The sequence below is a fragment of the Zosterops lateralis genome (assembly GCF_965231275.1).
Source record: "Zosterops lateralis genome assembly, chromosome: 5".
Lineage (NCBI taxonomy): Eukaryota > Metazoa > Chordata > Aves > Passeriformes > Zosteropidae > Zosterops > Zosterops lateralis.
In genome coordinates, this window is record NC_139766.1 from 32044905 (window position 1) to 32071117 (window position 26213).

General features: G+C 37.7%; 1 protein-coding gene across 1 annotated transcript in view; it reads right to left on the reverse strand.

Moving 5' to 3' along the window:
• Positions 1–26213, reverse strand: part of SNX25 (sorting nexin 25) — an 80658-nt gene that overhangs the window by 53663 nt on the left and 782 nt on the right. Inside the window, exons 2-3 of the mRNA XM_083861822.1 lie at positions 14408–14492; positions 8100–8316 (exon numbers count right to left, since the gene is read on the reverse strand). Coding sequence (XP_083717948.1) covers positions 8100–8316; positions 14408–14429 — 239 coding nt within the window. The 5' untranslated portion in view covers positions 14430–14492. The remainder of the gene's footprint in view (positions 1–8099; positions 8317–14407; positions 14493–26213) is intronic.

Genomic DNA, 26213 nt, shown 5'->3' on the forward strand with positions numbered 1-26213 from the left:
TTCTGAGCACAACTGTGTGCAGTGAACTAATATAAATGTGGCATTCTAGCAAACAGTTCCAAAACAGGCATGATACATGCTCGCTAAACCAGGCTCAATTTATCTCCTTTGGACAATATTCGAATAATGGCAAGTGGCAACTTAATTTATTTGTGTCTTCTTGAACAATTAAGACTGAAGTAATAGTGGCAATAGTCATCTGTCAAGATGCAGGTGACTTCAGTAATTTAAAACAGTAGATAGAACATATGTTCTTTATGGTATTCTTATAGATCATATCCATCTTCTCTCCCCCATGAGCTACAAAGCCAGCCTTAACCTTGCCCAAATTCCTTTTCAGTAATTTTATGAAAAGCCTTCTCTGAATTTTTAACACTATCCAATACTTTTATATAGTGTCAGAAAGCAAACAGATTTCCTTCAGTTGCCCCTCAGAGCACTGGAAGATTAAGCAGCAGAGTACAAATATAGATCCATAGAGATAGGACCTGCCAAAGTGAATTCCCTTGCACCAGTCTGTTCCAAGCTGCACTTTTCTTCGGGAACAAACTGACACCTACTGTAACTACCCTCTGCTCAGAGGCTGCTTGGTGCATTTACTGCCTGTGTATCCCACTGGGTGTCATCAGTGCTAGACTTTACCCCCAACTGCTGTGAGCCTACAGTTCATCCAGGGCTTTATAAAGGCAAGCAGAAGTCCAGATTCGCTGCTGTATTCCTGAAGAGAAGCAGTTAAAACATTACTGGGGTTATAGAAGTATCATCATTTCCTTCCTATACTACAAAGTAAGCAACTCTGAGCCAATATCAACACCTTTTTAACAACAATACCTCATTTCTCAGAAATGCAGGACCTATGGCCATTTCATAAGACTGGACACCTGAGCTTCCCAATACAGCAACCTCATGGAAATCTTTTTTTCCTGAGAATCTACTCTGGATATCCATATTTTTGACAAGGACCATCTAGTAACTGTTTGTATTATAAAAACTCAGGAGTATTGAATTTGGTATTTGTGGTTGGATGTATGCACCTGACCGAAAGCATCTTTGACAAACATAAGTCAGTTAGCTTTGAAATTAGGCAGTAAGTAGATATACACACACACTACACACACACTCTCCCCCCTAAAAAAAACCTAACCAAAAAAACCCCATGCCCCCCAAAAAACAGCCAACAAACAAACAAACAAACACACACAAATGCCTAAACAAACAAAAACAAAAAAAAACAAAACAAAAACAAAACAAACAAACAACAACAACAACAACAACAACAACAACAACAACAACAACAAAAAAAAAAAAAAAAAAAAAAAAAAAAAAAAAAAAAAAGGTCTGTAAAAAATTAACAATTCCTCTACAGGAAATTACTTAAGAGATAGATAGGTAGATAGATAACGAAATGTTTCCTTCAGCCTTGCTATTGCTTTATTTAGTCTTTCAAGAGACAGCCTTGCAGAGCTCTATTTAAGTCTCAATCAGTACAATTGTGAGCTGAAGTGCACACGCAACTCTAAATAAGTGACATCAGTATATTCAACATTCACCAAGCATTTTCCTTAAACCAACTCTGAGAACTACCAGAACCACAAGCAGGCTGCATCTCTTCACCTATATCACTCTCAGAGCTACAATCTTCTTGACAATGCAGCAAAGTAAAAACTGCTTGATCTATTTGAGTTTTCTAAGGCATAAAAGAAACAAAAATTTAGACCTTTACAAGCCAGTACAACAAATATACTAGAAAAAAAACTATGTACTAAAAAACCCCAAACAAATGAACAAATCACATAAACACCAGAAAGCACAATGAAAAATAGAAACAGTGAACAAAGCCAAACCCAAAATTTCCACAGCTGCTATTTTATCAAGATAAATCAGCAAGTTTTATAAATCATTTCAACTAATGTTTATGGTGCATAAAACCTGTCATTTATACATGCCACAGTTACCTCCTTCAGGAAAAAGCATTTGACATGTCACATTACTAACAGAGGCAAAGAACTTATGAAAGGCTTACAAACTGTGGTGTGACCATATCAGCACCAGGATGTCCTAATGCTTATAATGGTTTCAAGGTTATACTCAGTCATTAACAGGAAACCTAAATTTCCCACAATGAAGCTTGAAAACAAATGGTGAGCTTTAGATCTGGTGCTACCCATTGAATTTAATAACATGCTCACGCCTTGGTTCTACATGACTAATTTGCTCTCAGCACTTTCATACATAGCTGTTCCCATTGCAACAAATCTCTACAGCTTCATACTAATCCCCTTAAAACACCTTCCCAGAGGCTGACTGTGATAACCAGCTCTTAGTATTTCTGGTTTCTGGCAAATGGAATTATAAAAGAAAAACAACCTGTGGGAGGTATTTAGTTGCTATGCAGACGACTTGGACACATCTATAGAATTAACCAAGTTAAATCTCAAGTGTTAAAACTCCTGGACACATCTATAGAATTAACCAAGTTAAATCTCAAGTGTTAAAACTCCATTACCAGTCTGCTCTTGATCAGTTTGTGGTGGCATCACCTTTTATTTTTACTATCACAATATACACTGTAATCACAAAATTTGAAGTTATATACCCTATACATGCCAAGGTATTCACTTGGGCCAAGAAAACAAAAAGTTATTTTCTCTCCTGTCTGTAAAACACAGAAAACAAAGGGAACATGATCAAAACATGTATGATGCAAACTTTAATCCCCCAAACAGCTTACCATACTGATCACTCAAGCAGCAATTTCCCCACAACACTTTCCCCCTGCACATTTTCCAAGAGCATTGAGCTCTTAACCATAGGTTCTGAATCAGCATTGGTAGCAGCCCACAGACCACAAAATTCATTCTGCCAAGTCATAACTTATGCTGCAAGTCTGAGCACAAACACATAAAAACACTTCAGCATATCCCAACAGATGGTGTGTAGCAGACAACTGGTCAGAAGCAGCCTGAGATATCACATATTCATGTTTGCAGAAACCAATTCTTCCTCTATCTCTGGGGTCAAAGGCGCTCTAGCTGTAGGTTAAAGACAGAGAACACTCAAAACCAAAAGATACAGGGAAAAAAATTAAAATTAAAAAATTAAAATACTACTCCTAGTAAAAATAAAACCAATGTCAGTTGACCTCTTCTTGCTGGGGTTTGTTCCAAAAGCACTGCTTGTCAGGGGGTTCAAGACACAAGGATTAATTATCTTTCAATCCCCACACGCCTACTCTGCTGTTTTCTTCTGGGATTATTTTCTTCCCAATGGCTGGTATGGGGCAATATTTTGGATTTGCGCTGAACACAGATTGATAATATAGAGACAGTTTAGTTATTGCACTTGGACAGCATCAAGGCCCTTTTCTGCTTCCTGAATCACCCCATTGCTGGGAGTGCACAAGGAGTTGGGAAGAGACAGCTGGGACAGGTGACTCCAGCTGACAAAACGGATATTCCAGGCGATGTGGCATCATCACGCTCACTATATAAAGCTGGGGGAAGAAGGAGCAAGGGGGGGATGTTTGGAGTGATGGTGTTTGTCTTCCCAAGTCACTGTTACATGTGATGGGGCCTTGGTCTCCTGGAGATGATCGAACACCTGCCTGCCCATGGAAAGTAGTGAATGAATTACTTGTTTTCCTCTGTGTGCAGCTTTTGCTTTACCCATTAAATTGTCCTGACCTCAACCCACAAGTTTTCTCACTTTTAACCCACAAGTTCCTGCACTTAATTTTCCAGACCTCTCTGAGCATACTGGTGGGGCAGCGAGTGGTCTGTGCAGGGCTATTGCTAGCTTAAGTTAAACCATAAAATTTATCTAATTGCTGGCAAATCTTATTTTGCCTATGCTGCACCCAGCAAAAATAGGAGTTTATTTATCAAATATTAATAGTTCTGTAACTGTTTAGAGCAGCTATTCTTAGCCCAAAGAAAGGGCAAAGGAACTCCCTCTTCCTTTCCTGTGGACAGCTTCACAGAAAGACACTATTTGTCTGCATCTTGCTTAAGTCCTTCTGCTACTCACTGAGCATTTCATCCAGAATAGCTGCCTCTAGCTTTCAACAAACATATCGTGCTGCCAGAGGGAGACTATATTCCTGGGACCAGATAATTCCAGTCCCCAAAAAGCACACTGCCACCACAGACAACACTGTGCCCACATCCCAACATGAACATTTCCTCACTACACACCACCTTACTCAGCTCACAGTTCATCCTTGAGCATATAAAATGGTATTGCCAGTACTCAGCTTGCTTATATTCTAGTTAAAGTAAGCAGAGAAACTCTTGAACAAGAGATGAAGAAATGAAGGAATAAAAGGTGCTATGAAACATGAATGGCTGAATACTAACCTCTTTACCCTTGCAGGATGCACTTGGCTAATCCTGTTATAAATGTGCTCCTGATCCTGCACATATGGGAAAAGAGCAGTGGCTTCTAAAAATAAACCCAGGTCTGACTTTTCCTCCATATCTCAAATTCATAAACTAGCTAATGCTGGGCACAGGAAATTATCATATTCCATTTCTATACACCAAGCTAATCCTAGAAATTAAATGGTTTCCTATCTAAATCATTCAAAATGCCACAGATTTTCTCACTGAAAAGTGAGTTCCCTTTGAACCCCAAACTGAACCTCAAAGTACACCCCAGTGACACATATAAGATGAAAAATTTGGGAGCTGTCTTGCCTACAGCATTGCTCTATGTCACTCTGGTTTTGCCCACGGCTAGAAGTGCCTCTGCCCTTATTTCACTCACTAGATGTGTGTGGCATGCACAGGAAAGACAGCTGCTGTCAAAGAAAGCCAGGGGATAAAATAAAGAAATGGGAAACAGACCTAACACTACAGCATTCCTTTCTCCCAATGCCCTGTCTCTGACCAGTGGCCTCTCCTTTATCGAAGAACCATAGAATAGTTTGGGTTGGAAGAGGCTTAAGGGCATCTAGTTTCAACTCCATGCCATGGGCAGGGACACCTTCTACTAGACGAGGTAGCTCAAAGTCCCATCTAACCTGGCCTTAACACATGCTTTGAAGGGAGCCAAGGTCTCCCAGCATCTTTCCTCATTTCTGGCCTCTGCTGGCTATTTACCTTGAGCTGTTTATTACTAAGTGGATTTTTGAGATGGTTAAGATAAGCCAGAGGAAAAGCAGGAACAAAAGAAAGGACTGTAGCACCCTTCCTCATTCTGAAGGGTCTCAGCCTATTTTCATCCCTTCTGACATCCTGGTTAATCACAGACTGAAGTTAGTCAGTGAAAGCAGAAAAGTAAAGAAATTTGTGCGTCCAACATGCACCTAGTCACAAAACACATGAACTTCACTCTGAAAAAACAAAACATCCATCCTCCTGGGCATGGATGATTCCTTTCTGCTATGCTAGTGGACTACCTGTTTTCATATAGGAAAACCAAGACAAAGTGGCTCAGGTGGCACCCTCTCCAAACACTGCATCAGAGGCATTTAAAACTTCATAAGTGCCACACAACAGACAAAATGCCCTTTGTCATCATGCTGCAGTATAAACTCAGTGACAGAAATGAGGAGCACTCCAAGAGGTATCACAACAGGAAAGCTACCTCTGTCTAATTACAGCCTCTGTTCCACTATATTTATCATCCAAAACTAATTGGATTCATGATGAGACACAGAGGGAAATGTGAATGCCAATTTACATTTATTACTATCTTTAAAACATTAACAGAAAGCAAAGCAGATCAAGAAGATCCACATTCCCTGCCTTAGGAAGATGAATTTTTTTATGTTTGAACTGTGGCAATTCAACTGTGATTCAACCTAGTAGAGAGCTGTACATCACACATATCTTCACTCACTCCCTCACCCTCCCCCACAGTGGGATGAGAGAGAGAATAAGAAAAAAAGGTAAAATTCCTGACTTTGGGGTGACCTAATTGCAGCTTTCAGGTACTTGAAGGGAGCCAAAAAGAGAGGTGAAGAGAGACCAACCACAAGAGCCTGTAGTGACAGGACAAGGGGCAATGGCTTCAAACTGAAAGAGAGTAGGTTTATATTAGATATTAGGAAGAAATTCTTCACAGTGACGGTGGTGAGGCACTGGAACAGGTTTCCCAAACAAGTCGTGGATGCCCCATCCCTGGAACCGTTCAAGGCCAGGTTGGATGGAGCATTGAGCAATGTGCTCTAATGAAAGACAGCAGGGGTTTGGCACTAGATGACCTTTAAGGTCTCTTCCAACTCAAGCCATTCTATGACTTGAGACAGAAAGAGTTTATTAGAACAGAAAAGGAAGGGAAATTAATAATTATAATAATAGAATTAGAATATATAAAGCAGGTGATGCACAAATGCAAATGATCAACACCTGCTGGCTGATGCCCAGCCAGGTTCCGAGCAGCATCTTCCAGACAGCTTTTTGCCTAATTTATATACTGAACATAACATGGTATGGAATATCCCTTTTAGCCAGCTGGGGTCTGCAGTCTGCAAAAAAGTCATTGAGTCCAGTTCCAGGCTCTATAAATTGTTCTGTTAGAGCTGTTGGGTTGGTTTGTTTGGTTTTTTCCTAACCTGCTATTACACTAATTCTTGACAGGAATTTTTTCATTCCCATATTAATGTGGCCTGTCTTATCCAGAGTTAAGGTGCTTAACTACTTCCCAGTGCAAAAGTTAACCAGAAAATAACCAAAAGAATTTATTTTAGTTCTACATAATGGAAATAACAATCCAACAAAGACCTGATGAAGTAGTCATAATTCTCAGCAGATAAGAAACTTCACCAACAATCAGCATTAGTAATACTTAATTCTGCAATTCTAGATCCTGCATCCCCAGCTTCAAACAGAAAAACATTCAGATTTTTTAAAAAAGAAACAAACAAACAAACACACAACAACAAAAAATTAACTTCCTCATTCCTTTAACTGTTCAAATCAAATTCTTCCCAAAAGCAAGCACTTTATTCTGATAAAGGACAAGTGCAAGCATGATACTTAAAAATCAAAGAGCACACTTAGGAGTTTTATCTGACCAAGAGATTTCTCTCTCATTGCAGAGCTAAAAGGAAGTACTACCTAGGACCCACTGCAAGATCTACTGCAAAGTACATACACCTCAACTTCTCGTTTTCTTCAAAGTAACCACCCTTGAGTGTCTTTTCTTTTTCAACCCATTAGTTACATTAAAAATTAGCTAGGATCTACCCCAAATACATTAACCATGTATTCTAATACAGAAGAGAAAGAATTATCGATGGCAACAGATTGATCATTGACAGAACATAATTGTTCTTTTTTGTCATAAGAGGTGCCAAAAACACATGGATCTAACTGTAGGTAAAAACAACTTCACAGAATAAAATGTAGTCTAAATCTGAATGACCAAAGCATATTCCAATTAGAATAACCAAAACACAGGTAAGTGCAGATACAAGACCAAATTCCATGCACAATTAGACAAAATTGTGCATTCAGATTTGGGAACTGCATAGGCTAAGAGATCCCATTTGCAACTATAATTTGGGTGGAACTCTAGTGTTCAGGGGAAAGCTGGCTTTTTCAAGGATCTTTCAAAGAGATCTCTGCCAAAGAGGAAATTAATGAAACTAGCAAGATAACTTAACCAGAGAAAGAAAATACGGCAAACAATTTTTCCACTAGGAAAATCTTGTTACTGCAGGACAGGCCACCTACAGAAATCACAAGGCTTTGCCTCCCAGAGCTAGAAGAAATGGAAAAGTGAATGAATTACTCTTGGTGCTATTCTGGGAAAGGTGCAAATAACTATCTTCATGTCTGTTGACTGCACTGACACTGGCCCTTCTTTCTCTTGCACGTTCACAGTACTTTGCAAAAACTGCTCCTACTGTGAACAAAGGATTTATGGATTAAACTGAAAAGAGTAATGAATCCAAACTCTTAGAAAAAGGAGTCCAAGTGTTTTCCTTACAGATGTCCTGAAGCCTGCTTGATCTCTGAAACTGATTAATAAGCTTGAACTATTTTATCAGTTTCCTACAAAACCATTATACACAGTCTTCATCACTTTGATTTAGCACATCTGTAAGTAAAGAGAGAAGCAGAAAATTCCACTGAAATGCAGTTTTGTTTTACCTGGCATTGGCTCCTTTAAGGTCACAGAAGTGTGAGAGTAAAGCTTTCACCACATCATTGCAGACGACTTTAACTACATCAATGTGACTCAGCCTCTGTCGCAGCTGCTTGGCAATCTCCCAGAAGTCTTCAGAGAGCAGCTGGTACAGCTGCCCCTCATCTCTGCTGAGTTGCCCATACCAGGACAGGATGTAATCTCTATAGCTGTAGTCAAACACTGAAAAGAGAAACAAAACAATAAATAGCAAAAACTGCAAAAGGACAAGGCACACCAAGATAGGAAAAATGTTATCCTCCACCCTTCTCAGAATCTGTATGGGTAATAGGCTTCACATCTACTTCTTGCCAAAGAAAGTCAGGTTGGCAAGGTTACAGCAATCTGCACCTAACAGGTTACTGCAGGTCACTTTGCAAAGCAAAACCTTTAAGTGGATTTGCTCAGACAATCAGGTTACCAGCTACACACAAACCTCAGACTAATACCTGTCTGTCAGCATCAGCTTTGGTTATACGAACTATCATATAATCTGACTGTGTCTAAAATGTTGCAGACTGAAGCCAGCTTTCTTTACATAGAAACTGAATAGTCTCCATTCCAAAGTCATGGCTAAAAAAGGAGGTGGTAAGATTTTTGGATTTCCAAAGACATAGTCAACAAAGAAGACCATCACAGAAAGTACATTATAGGATCAGAAGAGCTAAGACAGAACAAGTGGATTAGTGAGACCACATGAACTCGAAAAATGACAAAGCACTCCAAACCATACCAATGGGCAATAACCAATATCACTGTCATTGCAAATCCCATGGCAACACTGTCTTCCATCATTCTGACTTTGCTTTTTGACATTTGTGTGTTACCAGTTTTACTGATGTCCCTGGAGGGCTAAGAGGGAGCAGGAGGTGTTCAGGGAGAACATATGAAGTATACAGCAGTTGCATCAACATGGGGGAAAAGCTGGGATTTTAAGAGTCAATTTGCATTTACCAGAGGGAAAACAAAGAGGGAGCAATAAAGTCATGTGCCTGGTAATTTGAGCAACTTCTTTACTAAACAAGCTGGTTTCAAACTTTCATATCAAACATCCATCTCATTTGTCAGTGTACGCCCATGGTGCAAAGAAATCATAAGACCACAATTTCTTACCTTCCACTTTGATAGAAGCTGTTTGTTTGGTAAATTATGTAAATTATGAAAATTATGAAAATCTCCCTGGCACTGGCAACAGTGAACTAATAGCATATTAATAGGACAACAACTTAAATATTTTCACCTGCCTTTTCAGGCAAAACTAGCAAATCTCAACCAACATAACCTTGATAAAAACATTTCCAGAGAAACAGCAAAAACTGATAAAAGTTTCTAGTCAAATGTTTCACAAACTAGCTTTCTCAAGTTTATAAAGAAACTGAGTCACTTCAATGAGTATGCTGAAATATATAGTTAAAAGCCTTTTGCTAAGTCATTTCAACACTTTTTAATTAATAATTCAGAAAAAAAAATCCACAGTTCTTTCAACAAATACGTAACAGGTTTGAAGATTTTTTTTCCAAATCCAGGAGAGAAAAAAGCATAGCAGGATAGGAACTTCCAAAATACTTTTCTAAAATAGATGAAATCTTTCACTGAAAACTCTCACCCACAAAGACAACAGTGATAAAAACAGTTATAAAAAAGAGTGGTCTTCTGATAAGCAAACAGAGGAATAATCTGTCAAGACACCACAGAACAGAGGGAATAGCATTTTAAAATCTGAAGTTTTATTACTTATCTCAAGTCTTCCAAAAATACACATTTTAAGCACCTATTTTTCCACAGCTGTCCCTATGTCCTTCTGCAGCCACCTTTTTCTTATAGCTTAATTACTCCCATCTGTTGCAAGGTCTGAAATGCTGTGGAAAGCTGATCACAGCACAGATTCTTCCTTTTCATGTAATCCATAAGAGACCAATAATTTCTCAAGAGCACTTAAAACACCCTGCATTGTGGTATTTTTTAATCAGCATCACGGGCAGGTAGTGACTTTTCAGATTTTCTCACAGACACCTCTCCATCCTTTGCAAGGGTGCAAAGTAGCTATTTCTTCAGCATCTTTTGCCCAAGAAGACACACCATGGTATGGAGTGGTGGCTCCTACAGAAGTCTATCCAACAGAACTCTACAAGGCAAGAGCACAAGAGCAGACCTTGCATCCCAATCCCTTAAGGATATATTGTCCTTCAGATAAAATCTATTTCTAATGACCATTAATTTATAACTATTTTTAAGCAACTCCACTCCAAAATGAGTTCAGTTTCCAGCACACTACATAACACATTATTTTTGATTCCTTTTAGCCACTCATGAATTCTGCCATATTCAATGTGAAAGAACCACAAAATCTATTGGCAATATCAAGCTAGAGACAAAAGATCATCAATCATCAGCAAAAATCAACCATGCAATTATGAAATACTTATGTTTAACTCTGCCAGTTACATACTTTCAGCACCTTAAAAGGATTACACTGCTTCAAACCCTCTTTTCCTGAACCTGTGTTTTACAGCTCTCTTCACTTGTCTTCTGTAGTTTTCTTGTCACCCTTCCTGCACAACAGTGCTGCTCTTTATAAAAGTCAGGGTTCTTTATAGCCCAGGATGTATGTCCAAGTGAGCAGTGAGACAGCTTTTTAAACAAATAAAATTTAAAAAGGACACCAGCCACACACACTAACAGCAGCCAGTTTAAGACTGGGTAAGACACTGCCTTGTGTCATCCTGGCCATGGTGTGCAGCTGCTGCTTTAGTTTCATGCCCAGTGATGCAGCTGGTGCCTTTTCAGCACTCTAAAGGAAAACAGAAAACAAATGTAACAATTTTATAGAGAGCAGCTTGCTCACTTCAGAGGAGAAATCTGCTCATGCATCTATTCTCATTATTTTTATACTACATGTTCTCTAAAACATTGAAAACAACAGTCAGAAGACAAGGAAGGAATAAAAAAGAAGTAGAACACATTCAGGACAGAATCTTAGTATCACTAACTCATCCACTACCAACATAAAACAAATTTCTTCTGATCAAATCAAATGCAGTAACCACAATGAGTCTGGTGCAAAACTGTAGAAATTTCTACTGGGTTTTCTAAATTAGTTCAGAAGATCCAAGTCCCAAGTTATTTCAATGTGGTTAAATAGCATTCCCATGTGAAATTGAAGTTGAGCCTGTTCCACTACTCTTTTGAAATACCCAAAGAGTCTTGGGAGTAGAGAGCCAGAAGCTTGTGTGGAGGTTTAGTGAGGATACTCCTCTAGACCCTTCCTTCACTCCTACTCCTACACAAGTCCTGGAGTAACTGCTATCCCTTTTTCTATATTCATTCATTCAGAGGTTCAGTGGCACCACCAGGGTCTGCAGGTCAGACTGGCTCAGATCTCTAATTTGCAGAGCTTCACGCTAGACAGTTTTTATATTGCTAAGATTCATTATCCAACTTCATTAAAAATAACAAAAATCTGAAGAACAAGGATTAAATGCCTACTCTTTTTCTCAAAGCAATATTAAAAAACAGCATAAATATTTTATGCAAATGCCATTATATTCTATGCAAATGCATAGAATGCATAAATATTTTTTGTACTTTCTATGCAAATACATAAATATTCTATGCAAATTCCAAGTTTCAACAAGAAGTAACTGCTCTTTCCTGAAAACCCTGCAGAAGCCACAATCACTACATTAATTTATTGTCAAATCCAAAACTGTCCTGTGACTGTATGAGCAAATGAAGAAAAGGTATAGCTATAACACTGCCTTGAGTTTTTCTAGGGCAACAAGTATTGCAACCTGTAAGAGAGAAATACAAGGGTAATGTGAATTCTGTTAGGATACTGCAGGAGGAAACCCCCATCAAAAAGCCAAGAATCATTACCAGAATTCTGTACTACAACAACACTAGATCTAACATGCATGATGGGGTTACAATAAGCTATACTTTTAAAAAATATTTTCAAGAAAAAAATAACAGAAAAAGATGACAGACTACACCACAGCTGCCAAAGTACCTGTGAAAGTACTGTTCTAGAGAGGTAAATGCTAAATGCTTTTTTACTTCTTACAGCCACTACCTTTTCCCCCTGCCAAAAGCCAGTTCAGACCAAAAAAATCCAAACAACAAAAAACAAAGACAACAAAAATGTGAAAGAAAATTCAAACCCCCTACATTAAAGAATGATTCCCAACAATTTTATTACATGGGCTGCAGCAAGACAAGAAGCTATATAAGACACAGGCAACTATTATCAGCCAGTGACCATCACAGGAAAACTATCTAAACACCTAATAGTTATTGAAATAAGACTGATGGTTGAAACAAACACAGATGATTCCTTCAGTTAAACCAAGGATATGAGCACTATCTGTCTTTCCAACTACATTAACAGACTATGATGGGAACATCAGGAAAAATGCAGTAAAACAAGTGGCAGCTTGAAGTGACACAACCTCAGGTGAACCACACTAACTGTGTGAGAGAAGTCCACACTGACTGGCTATAACACCAGCAAAAGCATGGCATGACTAACAGACAACAAGCAGTTCTGTAGGGGTGCAAGGTAGTTAGCAACTAACAGTAAACCCCAGGCAAACTTAATTACACGATGATGAAAAACAGCTGAAAAAATCAGAATTAACCAAAGAGCTGTCTCTTCATATCCAGCAACAGCATTTCTGAAATCAGATGACATTATCCATGCATCTCCAAGGTAATGTAATGAGAAGTAAAATCTGTTAAAAAACAAACAAACAAAAACCTCACACCCCAAATCTTCAAGAGGCACTAGGAGTCCAAACTGGTCCCCAAGATTAAAAGCCTTATTAAAACTGAATGACTCCTAGCTAAATTAATAAGGATTTCTAAAGTATTTTGTTGAGTAGCACAATACATCTAGACAGCAAAAATTTTTTAAAAATTCCTGGAATTTATAAACATTTTAACCCTAATCAGTGCAAGACTGGAAATACAAATACAGATGGTAATACAGTAATAAAGTTTTATTTAACCACAAAATTGTGGGGGAAACCCCCCCAATAAAACAAACAAACAAAACCCCAAAAACAAAACAAAAAAAAGAACCCAAACCAACCAACAAACAAACCTACAAAAACCCCACCAAAACAAACAAACAAAAAAACCCACCAAAACACCACTCACATCAAGACAACTACAAATTTCAGAACTGCCACAGGCAAGAAGTCCTGTCTGTTTTCACAGGGCTGCTCATCTTGTGCTAATAAAAAATAAACTACTGCTTTTGGGATTGCATTCAGTATTTCGAACTGACTGCAGTCAGTATCGCAAACTTAAGATGACTCAGGCACCTTTCAAACCCAAAACACTTTGTATGGGAGTGGGAAAAGTACAGTCTCATCTTTGTCAAACTGCAGAACAGAGAAATTGGCTTCATCACTTAGGCCTGGAAGAAATAAAACAAAATCTGACAAGTTTGTTTTCCAAAATTCAGCGTGAGAATGAAGAATAAAAGCTACTCTGAAAAAAAATTGCAGAAAGGCATGAGTTGTCACAGCATAAGGTACTTAACTCTGAAAAATGAATCATTTAAGTATTAGTAACTTTCTTTCAGTCTTACTGAGTAGGGATGGCCTCATACATCCAACTCAATGATGACATAGGTAGGCAGCATTCTAATTTTATAATTTTGCTACATATCCTGCTAATAGCTGTTCATAAAAATAACTTTAAAAACATAACCATACCAAATTGTCATAAGACAACAATCCATTTAAAGCAATGATAATTTTCAAAGATACTCTCCATTTATGAAAAAGGTAGGAAAAAGTGCTGCAAAGAAATCTTAAAGGAAAAAGTATTCAAAATTAGATAGAATATTTACAAAAGGCTGATATACTGTATCAGCCAGAAATAGAAATGTTGATTTTAGATTTAGTTTTAATGGCAAGAATTGCATTAAATGGGAAGACTGTATGCAAGAGTCTACAGGATTTCTCAATTTAGGAAAACCCAGCCAAGAACATTTAAAGGGTTACCCCCTTGCTTTGTGCATTGAGGACTGTATTTTAAAGTATTTCTGTAAAAAACCAGCCACTACAATGACAAGATATCAGCTGAATAGCAAAAATGACATCACATTTCTTACTACAGTGGATTTCTTGAGAAGACTAAGACCTTTCTGTTGTATTTTATATCATGGAAGAAACAAAAGTCATATTCTAAAGTCTTTGAACATTGTGCAGTTATGGTTTGCTAAAAGGATAAGAGATATTCAGATTCCAATGCACCTACAACTCACCTTCTTTCAGTGCTTTATCCATATTGTGAGAAATAACCACTCTCCTTGACTGGATTGAATCATGAGAGCTTCCAGACCAATTACTCTGAAATTCAAACAGAACATAAAACATAAGAGGAAGAAATAAACCAAAAGTTACAGAATGAATAAAACTGAAATTCAAGGCAATAGTACTGTATAATTTGGTCTTTATACAAATATTGTCACCTCATATGCTTAAAACAGAAGAATGTAAATTGTCTATGAAGTTATACATTGTTCATTAAGCACATGTTAAGATTTGTGTATCATATATTGTACAACTTGCAAAATTATCTTAAGTGAAGTTCTTTTGGTAGAAAGGAACTGTATTCATTTGCAAGACAGTGCACTGAGAATAGGACATGCATGTAACAAAACAACTGGAACTCTTTCATTTAGTATTTTCACAGAAAATACAACATTTTTATAGCCTACTGTGACAATGGACTTAATTTAGCCTCGTAAACTACTTTTTTTTAAAAAGAGAAGCCTTTAGATCTCCTACAGTAATTTTGGTTCACGTTCTTTGGGGCTTCTTTCTTCAAATACACTGCTGGCCTTCTGCATTTTAAGCTACTGTCCTATACAAATATTTGTCTTTATTGGAATATTCACTACCACAGTGTCCAAACAGGTGGGTGGATGGAAAAACATTTTTCAGGTTATAGACAAAGAACAGTGACTCATGATGTATTTATATAGAAAGAAGTATAATTCAAAACAGAAATAGAAACTGTTCCCACTGTCAATCAGCATGGAGCTCACTCTCCTTGGTAAGGAGAAAGCACTTCAGAAGCATCTCCATCCCTCCAACATTCACCACACAGAGAATAAGAAAGCAGTATAAATGTAAAAACACTGTTTAATGTTCTAAATAATTATATACCATTATTTCAGCCAATTTGCAGGCTAATACTCTGCATTTTGCTTTTCCTCTAGTTCAGATACATGCATGCAGAGTCTAACGAAGTTCATCTAATAGGACCTAGATAAAGGAGTCTATGCACTACTTTTAACAGCAAAATAAAGCTTTTTGGGCTCTCTCACACCTATAACAGACAGCAAAGTGATGGGTACTTTCCATGCCTTGAGTGCCCCCTGCCCACAGCTGATTTGTTCTACCTTTTGGATGAATATAGCAACACTCCCCAGACTTCTTCCAGTCACTATTCTGAAACCATGACTGGGGTCTTTCAGCTGATTTCCTCCCTTCTTCACAACATACCAATAGCAGGAGCAGCAAGACTTCAGCACATTTGCCTCCACCTGCAGTCCCCCCACTACCAAGACTGTAATTAATGAGATGTAAAAATAGAGTATTTAGTGAACCACTATAAATTTCCAAGCCCCTTTTTTACTTAAACACTGGTAAAAGCTCCAGCCATACCAGCTAAACAGCAGGAGAAAGTATTTTTTTCTCTTTGTAAGGACACCTAACACTATTTGTAAAGCTCTAATACATCATCTCTGGCTGCCAACGTCATCGCACTTCCTCAACACAAAGCTGCTAATGCCAGTCACACAATTACTTCAGGATTTTTCTGCTTTATTTGCAGCAGGGAACTGCATGATTTAAAAACCTAAAAAGAGAAGACTCACAGAGACATTAAACACCCCAAGTACCTTAGGGGAAGGGATTGAGAAAACCCAATTAAACAAACTCACTCAGGTCTGTGAAGAAAAGGCTCCTAAACATGAGCCCACAATCCTGGCTCAAGCTCCATGCTCAACACACTCCATCTTCCTTAACACTCATGCCAGCTTGGGTATCCCACAAGGTTAATCCTTCTGCTCAACTGAGTCCTACCTGCATGGCAGTCAGTGACCTCAAGCTAACCAAGGCATCAACAGTTGCATCACATACATTGCAGGACGTGTTTTTTATAGCCTAAAGCATCAATAAGTGCTCCAATGCAGGGCTCACCAAATCACTCCTTCCAAAACTAAAGTTACACAAGTTAACAAAGTTAAAGTTAAACACAAGTTTAAAAAAAAAAAAAAAACCTTCAGAGGGGATCTATAGTTGCAAGAAGGTAAGTAGCTTGTTCCACATTACCACATGATGATCCAATCTTTACAATTCCAAAGAGCAGGAACTGATCATTTTATGCCTCAAACTTGAACACTCATTTTAAGAGCAAGGCAGACTACTACTGCATCAGCAAAATGCTGCCTCTTGACCACCAGACACCAACTCGCATTTCAGCTTGCAAGAACACACTTCATTGAGAGCATCCTCTACAGCTGGCACATTTGACTTTTAAAAGGCACCATCTCTTCATGTTAAAAAAAAAAAAAAAAAGCTGTTCAAGACATGATAAATAATGTAAAAGGTAAAAATGAATACCAGCACTAGCAATAGTGATTCTGCTGCTGCATGAATGTAACTACTGAAGGGCAAAGGAAGATGCACAGTGTATTAGACTTTCTGAGAACTTTTCCATACACATATGGATACTGCATACAACCATGAACTGTGGAAAAGAATAGCAAAGAGCAAAAGAAACCACCTTGGTTTAAAACAAGGCTTCAATTTCATTAAAAAAAAAACAAATTTTCAAGAACAGCTGAGAATCTAACACTTGAATAAACAGGAATGTTCAAATGTATAGAGTGATCATATAATTGTCTAGGTTGGAAAATATCTCTAAGATCATTGAGTTCCACCATTAATCCATGATACTGGTTGAGTTAGTTCAGGTTTAAGAAAAAAACTTCAGGGACACCTTACTGCTGTCTCCAACTACTGAATGACAGGATACAGAGAAAAGGGAGCCAGACTCTTCTTGCAGATGCACAGGACATTAGGAAGCATTGCAACACAGGAAATTCCCATCACAAGGAAAACTATTTTAATCATGAGGCTTCTTGAGTATCAGGGGTGCTGACAGGCTGTGGAGTCTCCACCTCTCAATCTTCCTCACTCTGAGCAAAAGGGTGAACTAGATGCCCTCCAGATATTCCTTCCAACCTAAACTATTCATGATCCTTGATGATTCTTCAGAGAGCTGTTAATTTCATGATTGATTGATAATATATCAGATCTAAAGGTGCCTTGTCTAAAATAGCTGATCAAACTCATTTTTTCTTCCCATTTCATGAATTGCATTTCTTACATTTAGCAAAATCAAGACTTAAATCTTCTTAGTTTATGTTTCCTTTCAAAAAGTACTGTTTCTGTGACAATAATAATGATGAATTAATTAAATAAGCAAGCACTCCCAAGTTAGATGACATATGGCAACAAACACCTTAAAAACAACAGTTAACAACCTGGTAACACAGATAACCAACATCTGTGATAAGAGAAGGATTTCAGAAAATTCACAGTCCAAGCTCAGCTCTAACAGCTGAGATAATGAAAAAAACAGCATATTTCACTGAAAGATTTTCTTCCCACCCCTGACTCAAGTCAGATGGAGGGCATATGTAGAAAACAGGTTCAGCTAGAAAGCCTAGATTTGAATGCTTCACAATCTTCTTCACGTCATTTATTGAAAGAAAAATGGTGCTAGGTTTCATGAAATAGTTGGCATAACCCTGACTGTGCCAAAGACATTTGTAAATGGATTTAACACAGTCAAGGCTCTAACTTAGATGCTCTTTTATGCTGATTAAAACCTGGCATATTCCTCTAAGTCTTGACTTGCACTATCACAGCCCTTAATAATATATATATTTTTTAAATTAGTGTCAAGACAATTTGGTTCCAGTCTGTAGATTTTATTGGTAAATAATGACAGAAACCAGACTGAAACATAAATAAAACTTAACAAAAGGACTTGAAGGGGTAGGGGTGGAGCACATTTTGAAAGTACATGCTGAGAATGAGGTTGCTAACAAACTGGGAGGCCTGTTTCCTGCAGCAGTTCAAGTTTTCCTCATTTCTGACTTTGCTCACAGGCTGAAAAAAAAGGATGTGTGCATTTCCTGTAGACTTCCAAACAACACTTATTGTTTGATAGATACTTTTGAAAACTATTTAAGATGAAGAAAATAACAGTCTGAATGGAAAAAAAAAAAAAAAAAAAAAAAAAAAAAAGCCTGACATTGAACCTGAAATTTTGTCTTAGGTTCAGTCTCCTACAGATACAAAAATTAAGTAAATGTCATTTGTTGGTTTAAACTATATAAGTAATTTTAAATTAGCTCTGAAGACAACAATAAATGTTAAATAAATAATTAAGAAGGTATTTCAGCAACAACACTCAATAAATGGCAAAGCATAGAGAACATGGGAGTACCTTCCACTGTCAAGAAATTCATTTGCAACACTTTGCATCAAATGCAATTTTCAAAACACAGCAGCAGAAAGCCAGGCACCTGCTACAGGCACACCACATGCTGCTTTACTCTGCCATGGAACTAAGGCCAGAAGCAGAGAAAAATTTACAATTATTCCTATTACATTAACTCAATTACAACAAAACTAGAGCAGAGATCACAACAGATGCCACAATATGAATGGGCATTGTGGATGAGAGTTTAATCACTGATCTGAAAGGCAAAGCCTGCATCTAATTTAGCATACACAAACCAACCAGTTCTTCATAGTTACTTGTTCCTCTCACTGTTGCCCTATTAACTTTCCTCTTATCTTTGTAAAACATACATTTACATCAGACTGGACCTTGATAATAAAGGGTCACAGCCTGAAACAACACTTCACTGAACTCTCCATAAATTCATATTTAACAGATGTGGATAGATGTGTTCTTATCCACATATTACTTCATACCAATGTTCTTATCCAAACATTATTTCAACTAATGATGCAAAAATAAATTTCTATTCACAAGAGTTAATATTTTTTTAATTTTTACTTGTAGTCCCATTTAAGATTACAAGGCAAGTACATATGTGTCACATTCAGCATTAAGGGATAGCATAATTACCAATTTAAAGTCAACATACTTAATGCACATTAATCTTATTACCTTAAGCATTACTATCTCAATAATTATTTTATTATATCATATCATTATTTCTACTAATACAGTAGCTCCTGGAATGTGTAAACTGTGTTTATCAGACTGGGATTTTCCATCTTAACTGTACCATGCTTAAAACTGATAAAACTGTAGCAGTGTAAAAACTTTATAATCAGGGCAGAACTTTCTTCACTTGAGATTTCATAGAATACCAGACAGATAAGAATAAGAATATGAAAATTAAATATTTCTCAGGTATTACTTTCATTCTCATTAGTACAGCCAAGAAATAATTGTGAAGTTAGCATTCAAATTGCTGCTCAGCAAGAAATACAGCATTATCCTATGCTGGAATTTTTAATATTGCCATCAAAATAAAGTTTAAATGAATTCTCAAGGTACAGGCATAGCCCCAGTTTGCTGAACATTTCCACACTCTCCTTCTCTGTAAAAGAGACAAGAAGATGGTCTATACTTCAAGGCCAAATGAGCCATATGGCATGAAAACTAAACTGCTGGCAAGCCAGAAAAATCAGTACAAAATCACGCTTGTGCTGCAAAGTCTCAGCTTAGCAACGAGAGACAAACTCCTGCGAGGTCTATTGCTATACCCTCCCTGCACATGACTTTTCACCAAACACATTTTATAGGGTGTTGTTCTTTTCCAGAGTGACACAAAATATGCCAAATGAACCATTGTCATTCGTTTTATTACCATTAACTTGTTCTGTTTCACTGTGCATATTTAATAGGAGAAAATATGGTATAGAATGACTGGTCACAAAACCTCCCATAGACCCAACACAAACCTGTTCCCCTCATGACTACATAATTTCTTTATCTTCTTAACCACTTGAAGTAACAGCTTGGGAAAGGATACAGTATTCTATGTAACTGGTTCTTTCCTTGGGTAAATTCTGCTGCTCTCCTTTGCAGAGAGCAAGAAACCAAGACTTGGCAACACAAGAGAACTTTATGTGATTTTATTTTCAGAACGTTTCTGATACATGTCTATACTATTCTCAGTATCAAAGCGTACCTTGAATGCAGAATGTCTTCACTGTTGACCTTATTACAGAAATTTTATAGCCACCCTTAGAATTTCCCTGCAAGAGACTTGGACAGTAAGATCTCTATGAGCCCACCGCCCATCCTTACTGACTTAGCAGAGCTTGGTTATCAGGAGAAATGAACCAGCTCTCTAGTTATGTTTTCCATCATAAAACACTGTTCATGTGAGCAGCAGCCCCTAGGTGAAAGGTAAAAACGGCCCAATTCACAGCAAAACATGAGATGTCAATCTAACATAAATTGAGAAAATTAAAGAGCTCATAACACAGGATCCAAAGAAAGGAACCAGAAAGGACTGCACAACAAGACAAGAAATCTCTAAATATACATGATGATGAAAAAGGTGTGGAAAACTAACTCCGCTCACTTTCTAAAGAGTTATGGGACAAAAAAGTGAGAGACAGAGTCTGAAAAACATTTAATTTCCTGAAGTCAGTCTCCTGTAATAATGAAGTTATCACTTCAAAGTTACACCTGGAGGTAATCAACATATGCAGTCCTAACAAAGTTCCAATTCTGAAAAAGCCTATAAATCCCAAATTATAACAGATGTTCCACAGATCCCTAAAAATAAACTGTACCAGAAATGTCCAAACCACGGGCCCCTGCTGAACTATAGCAGAACACTTGCAATTCATGCAACGTTTCCTTAACATTTTAAAATAACCATGGAATTGGTAGAAATTGCTAAAATATTGTTTCATGATTTTAATTTCAGGACTTTCTTAGTGGTAAACTCAACCAGATCATCAAAGGCTCATTGTTGACCTGCCTATAAATGAGACAGAACTGAGAACAAACATGAGACTCTGAGTTCTGTTAAAAATGCACTAAACATATCTTCTCCTTTCAATCCAGAAGCAACCCATCAATTAAAAGACTGGCAGTAGAACATCTGCTTGCAAGCCCAAGACAGTCTAAAGCATGGCAAAATTACCACAACCAGAGACCATTATTGCTTTTACAAAAATCCTGCAATATCAGAGCTCTAAATAACCCCTGTGCAGACAAAGAATGGGATAGAACATGCTTGGCTTTAGGTTTAGAAAAATCCATAAATACTTTTGAAGTCCTACTAGGGCATAAAGATCAAAACTGGAAGGAGTTAGGAAGCTTCTCCTCTCCCTCACAGTTCTCCAAACTACCTATTACCTCAAGAACTCTTTTGCATCTCATTTGAAATTTATGTCCACAAATGGCAACCTTCCACTTTCCACTGCTGCTGGGGCTCCTGCAAGCTTACATTCACAAGCTTCATCTCATGGCAAAAGCCCAACACCGAAGGAAAACAAAACTCTGCTTAATTTCCTGAGGTCAGTCTCCTGTAATAATCTCTGATTCCTTTATGTTCTTCACACAGGGCAGAGCACTCAGCTTGGATACTGTGACAGATACCCAACCTCAGTAAAGTTGCCATTCCCTTTGAAACATTGGGACCATTTCCATTCCACTGCACATCCTCCTATGACTTGGATAAAAAGCAGTACTATGTTCCAGGATCCAGATATTTCAACGACAATTTGATCCAATGAAAAAAGGCTTTACTCATGCACCCTCCACTAATGACGAATTCACAAAAAAACACATTCAAGGATGGAACAAGCTTTTAGGAACATAAAACATGATCACGTGTAGTGTGATCTGGCTTCAGGGCCAGAAGGCAAGAGTAAACTAACACTAAAATTTGAGAGCTTTAAACTGTAGTAAACAATAGTGACTAAATATGTCAGGAGATGAGTTTTAAAGAAATACTAAAAATAATTGACAATTGCTAATTGTATGAAACTAAAGGTAGGATATGAGAATTTGTGTACCCTTTTCACTGGGAAAAAAGCAGATTTATTATCCTTCTGTTAGTGCTGCAGTCAGACTAGGTAGAGCCTTCTCTATACAGAATATCATCCACTTAATCTGAATTTAAAATGCAGCACTGAAATCTAACAAACTAATCATGGTGTTCTGCATTATTTAAATGAAGTTGATAACCCAACTCTGTTACTTGGAGCTTTTGCTTTGAATCAGAGTTAAAACATTATGCTAAAAAGTAAACCTCATCTCTGCCAGTTCTTTTGGCAGAGAAACAACTCACACAAACGTGGGAAAAAGTGTTTTGCTTCCCCTTCCCACTAACTTTGTTAACACAATTCTTCACATGAGTCAAAGCAATCTCCCTCTACAACCACACAAGGTAAAGGAGTTTTGAGAGCAAACTCAAATTTTAAAAGGTTACACATGTTCTAGCCCAGGGCTATCTTTGCTATGAGCAAGTCCACTGGTACTTGAGAAGTGAAAATCCCCTTTAAAACAGACATTCTCAGTAAAGTACAATTGGTTCATCGTGTCTTTTTGCTATCTTGTATTTTGCTGTTCTCCTCCACCACAAACAATCTTGTCCTAAAACAGCTCCTGAGAAGTGCTGAAAAATACCTGACAACAATATAATGTACAATTTCAAGGACTCATTCAACTCCTATTATTTCAATATCAATAGAAACTATTTACCAATATTATCTGTACTACCTGCAAGCACTTAAAGTATTAAGACATTATTGTAAGTTGCCAGTACACCTCTCTTCCAATGAAACACAGATCTTTGCGTGGAAGCCAGGAGATTGCCCAGATAGTTTCTGTGAACAGAGCTGTCACCTACAGAGAAACCACATTGAAAGCATGTGATTATCATGGGGATATAAATCATACAGCTTGCTTTGTAATTCTTAGCAGATTTCAAATGTTCTTGCTGAGGTACCTGACTTCAAGAGGAAGTCCTCACCTTTCAAATCCCAAAAGAGTTACACAGAAAATGGACAAAGCACAGCTTTATGTTCAAGAAGATGGCAACTTGTCGCCCTGAATTTTCTTACCTGTGAGGTTTTGAACCTTTGCAGCAGCTCTCTCATGCTGCTTCACATAAACAATATTGTATCTATGTGTTTACTCAGAACTTATTTGTGTGTTTACATATTTCTTCTCTAGGAGGAGGAATGTGACTGATGGTCAAGTCCACCAATGATATTCATAAGGTAGTGACCCTTTTGGCCAATCTTTGGCCTTCTGTACAAAGTGTATATAAAGATAGAGTCAGAAATTAAATTAGAACTTTTTGCTGCTTGACCTGCTGCTGCCTGCATGTCTTTTGTGTGTCCAAAATAGCGACAGCAACTCTGGTTGCAAGTTCAAGCAAAATGAAAAAAAGATCTGTACCTTGCTCTTCTGAAATCCAAACCTGCAATACTGCACTTCTTCACTCATATTCCTCACTTGCACGAACAGGTCCATGAAAATCAACAGCACTGAACTCTCACATGCTAAGTGGTTACTGAATTGAGAACGTACAAAAAACTCCCTTTATTCAGCACAGCACAAGGGACTCCATCCAACCTCCCTTTGAAGTTGGTCAAGAGTACTCCCACTAACTTTCCAAGAGCTGAGTCTGACTACTACTAGAGTAAATATTTATTCCTGAATACTTACTGTTTCCTCATTTGTTAACCCCAGTGCGAAAATTCACAAAAAGAATGAAAAGTGAATTATCTAAATTTTGTATATAAAACACATGAAGAGTGAGATGCCAGTCATAATAAGGTTTTTACCTTACATTTTTTCCCAATTATTAGGCTAACAGGTAGTTCTTCCTTATTCTTGAAGAAAAGAAAAAAGGAGGCTGAAAAAATTACAGCTTTACTGTCTTCCTACTACTGGCTCGCAGAAAAGACAAAAGGATCATAAAGCTTTATGAGAGCTCTCTACATGAGAGTAGCAACTGAATGATAAAAAAGCAGAGTAAATACGAAAGAATGTAAAATGAAAAGACCAACTAAAGCAGGAAGTTTTAGTGAATGGCCTACACTTCTATATGCTGCCTATCTAGATAATTTTACTTCCCTCACCTACATGTTGCTAAAGCCCCAATTAGAAAGTCTGCTACACATATACAAAATCATGTTCAGAAAAAACTCTTTAAGAAGCTTTGCAGTCCTGAAGCCACTTTGTACTAGAAATCTGTTGAAAGAAATCAACAAAGTTATAAATTGAATGTATGAGAAACCAAATTAAGATGCCTGGAATTACATCTTCAAAATAGGGTAAAATACTTCACTCCATTTTTGGACATCCCTTTCATGTAAGTAAACTTTTGGGAACAGTGCAAATAGGGAGGAAACAAAAAATTTAATGGAGTCAGGGAGATGGTAATGAAACAATCCTGGGAAAATGGTTTTAGCAGGTACTGCTGCCTTACTAGTGAATTTTAAATACCAAATTTCAATTCCCTTCTGAAAACAACAAAGACATCCCATAGAGCTACAATAAATGCAAGCACTACAAATTAGATCATGCAATGTAGCAGCAGGTGTGCACTATTTATATATACAAATCCAATGGATGGATACAACACAAGAACAACTTCAAGAGAAATGCACAGCAACACAATGCAAAAAGAAAGTGCAGATAGCATAGTAACAGAAGTGACTATTTGTCTCTGGACAGTTCTAGTTTCACTGCTGCTCAGTAAGCTCAAGTTTTTCATAAGCCTTACATTTTTCACAAAGGAGAAGACAAAGCAATAAATCTTTTTTTTTTTCCTTCAAATCTTGGGTTGCTAAATTAAATTGATTTTTATGGTTCAGCTGTTTCACAAATCTGAAAGTTTCTCCTCATTGAGGGAGCACGGAGATTTTGATTGCTAAGTTTATGTACGGATCTTTTTGGTACTACATAAAAGTGTGTTAACTCACCCAGATGTTCAGAGAAGTATACAAGTACCAAAATGCCACTGGAGCTATGGTATTAACACTGAAACACTTATTCTTGGAAATCTGAAAGCAACAGGAATTGTTGTTTTGATGATCAATTGATCCATTTACGTATTTTTGCTGTTTGGTGTAACATAGTTGTGTAGCCACAGTTGTATGGCTAAAAACAAAAGCACACAGTCCTTTACTAGAAGGTGCTTATGCACCTAACACACATTTGTTATCTAGGACTCCTATGACAAAAAACAGCTGAACAATCCCTAACTGTACCCACCTTTTCTTATCACTTTGTGCCTTACAGCTTCTTACTTCCCACCTTAATGCTCATACACATTACCTATTCTTCACTTCCTTCAAAAAGCTGAGTATGATGTTGAGTGTTCAAAGCAAAGAGGATGTTTTAAAAAAATTCTACCAATAAGATAAAATGAGTATCACACAGCGCCACACAGAGATCCTGACTTCACCTTTGTAAGTCGTATTATTCACTCAATTCAACAACCCCTGACCAAATGATCCCTACTGGCAACAGTGCTCTGCCAGCATCCATTAAAGGCAGACCAGGAAAAGCATATTGCTCCCAAACACAGGGTCCTTCAATCTCCGTGTCAAAGAATGAAGGAATAAATCATTACTACAAGTTGTTAGCAATTCGATAGAAAAGACAGAAAGACAACTGTATCAGGTAGTGATTTGCAATAGTTCTCTGCCCTGGCAGCATCCTCTGTGTTCTGCAAACTCAGCTGCATCGACTGCAGCCCCACAAACGAGTGACAGCGTCACTTACTTAAGGCCACCAAGGAGTGTATGTGTGCTAAATGTAACAAACTGTGTTACCAGAACAGCCAGGCTGCACACCCAGCTGACAAATTCCCTTCCTTTTTCTTCCTAGAGTGCTCTCAGGTATGCTGACACTACTGAAGGGAAATAACACTTGCACAGTACAGTCTATTTATTGCTGCAGCATTTCATGTGCTAACACACCTACAGCTCACCGTCAGGGGCCAAGGGCTCCTGGCTGGAGCCGCC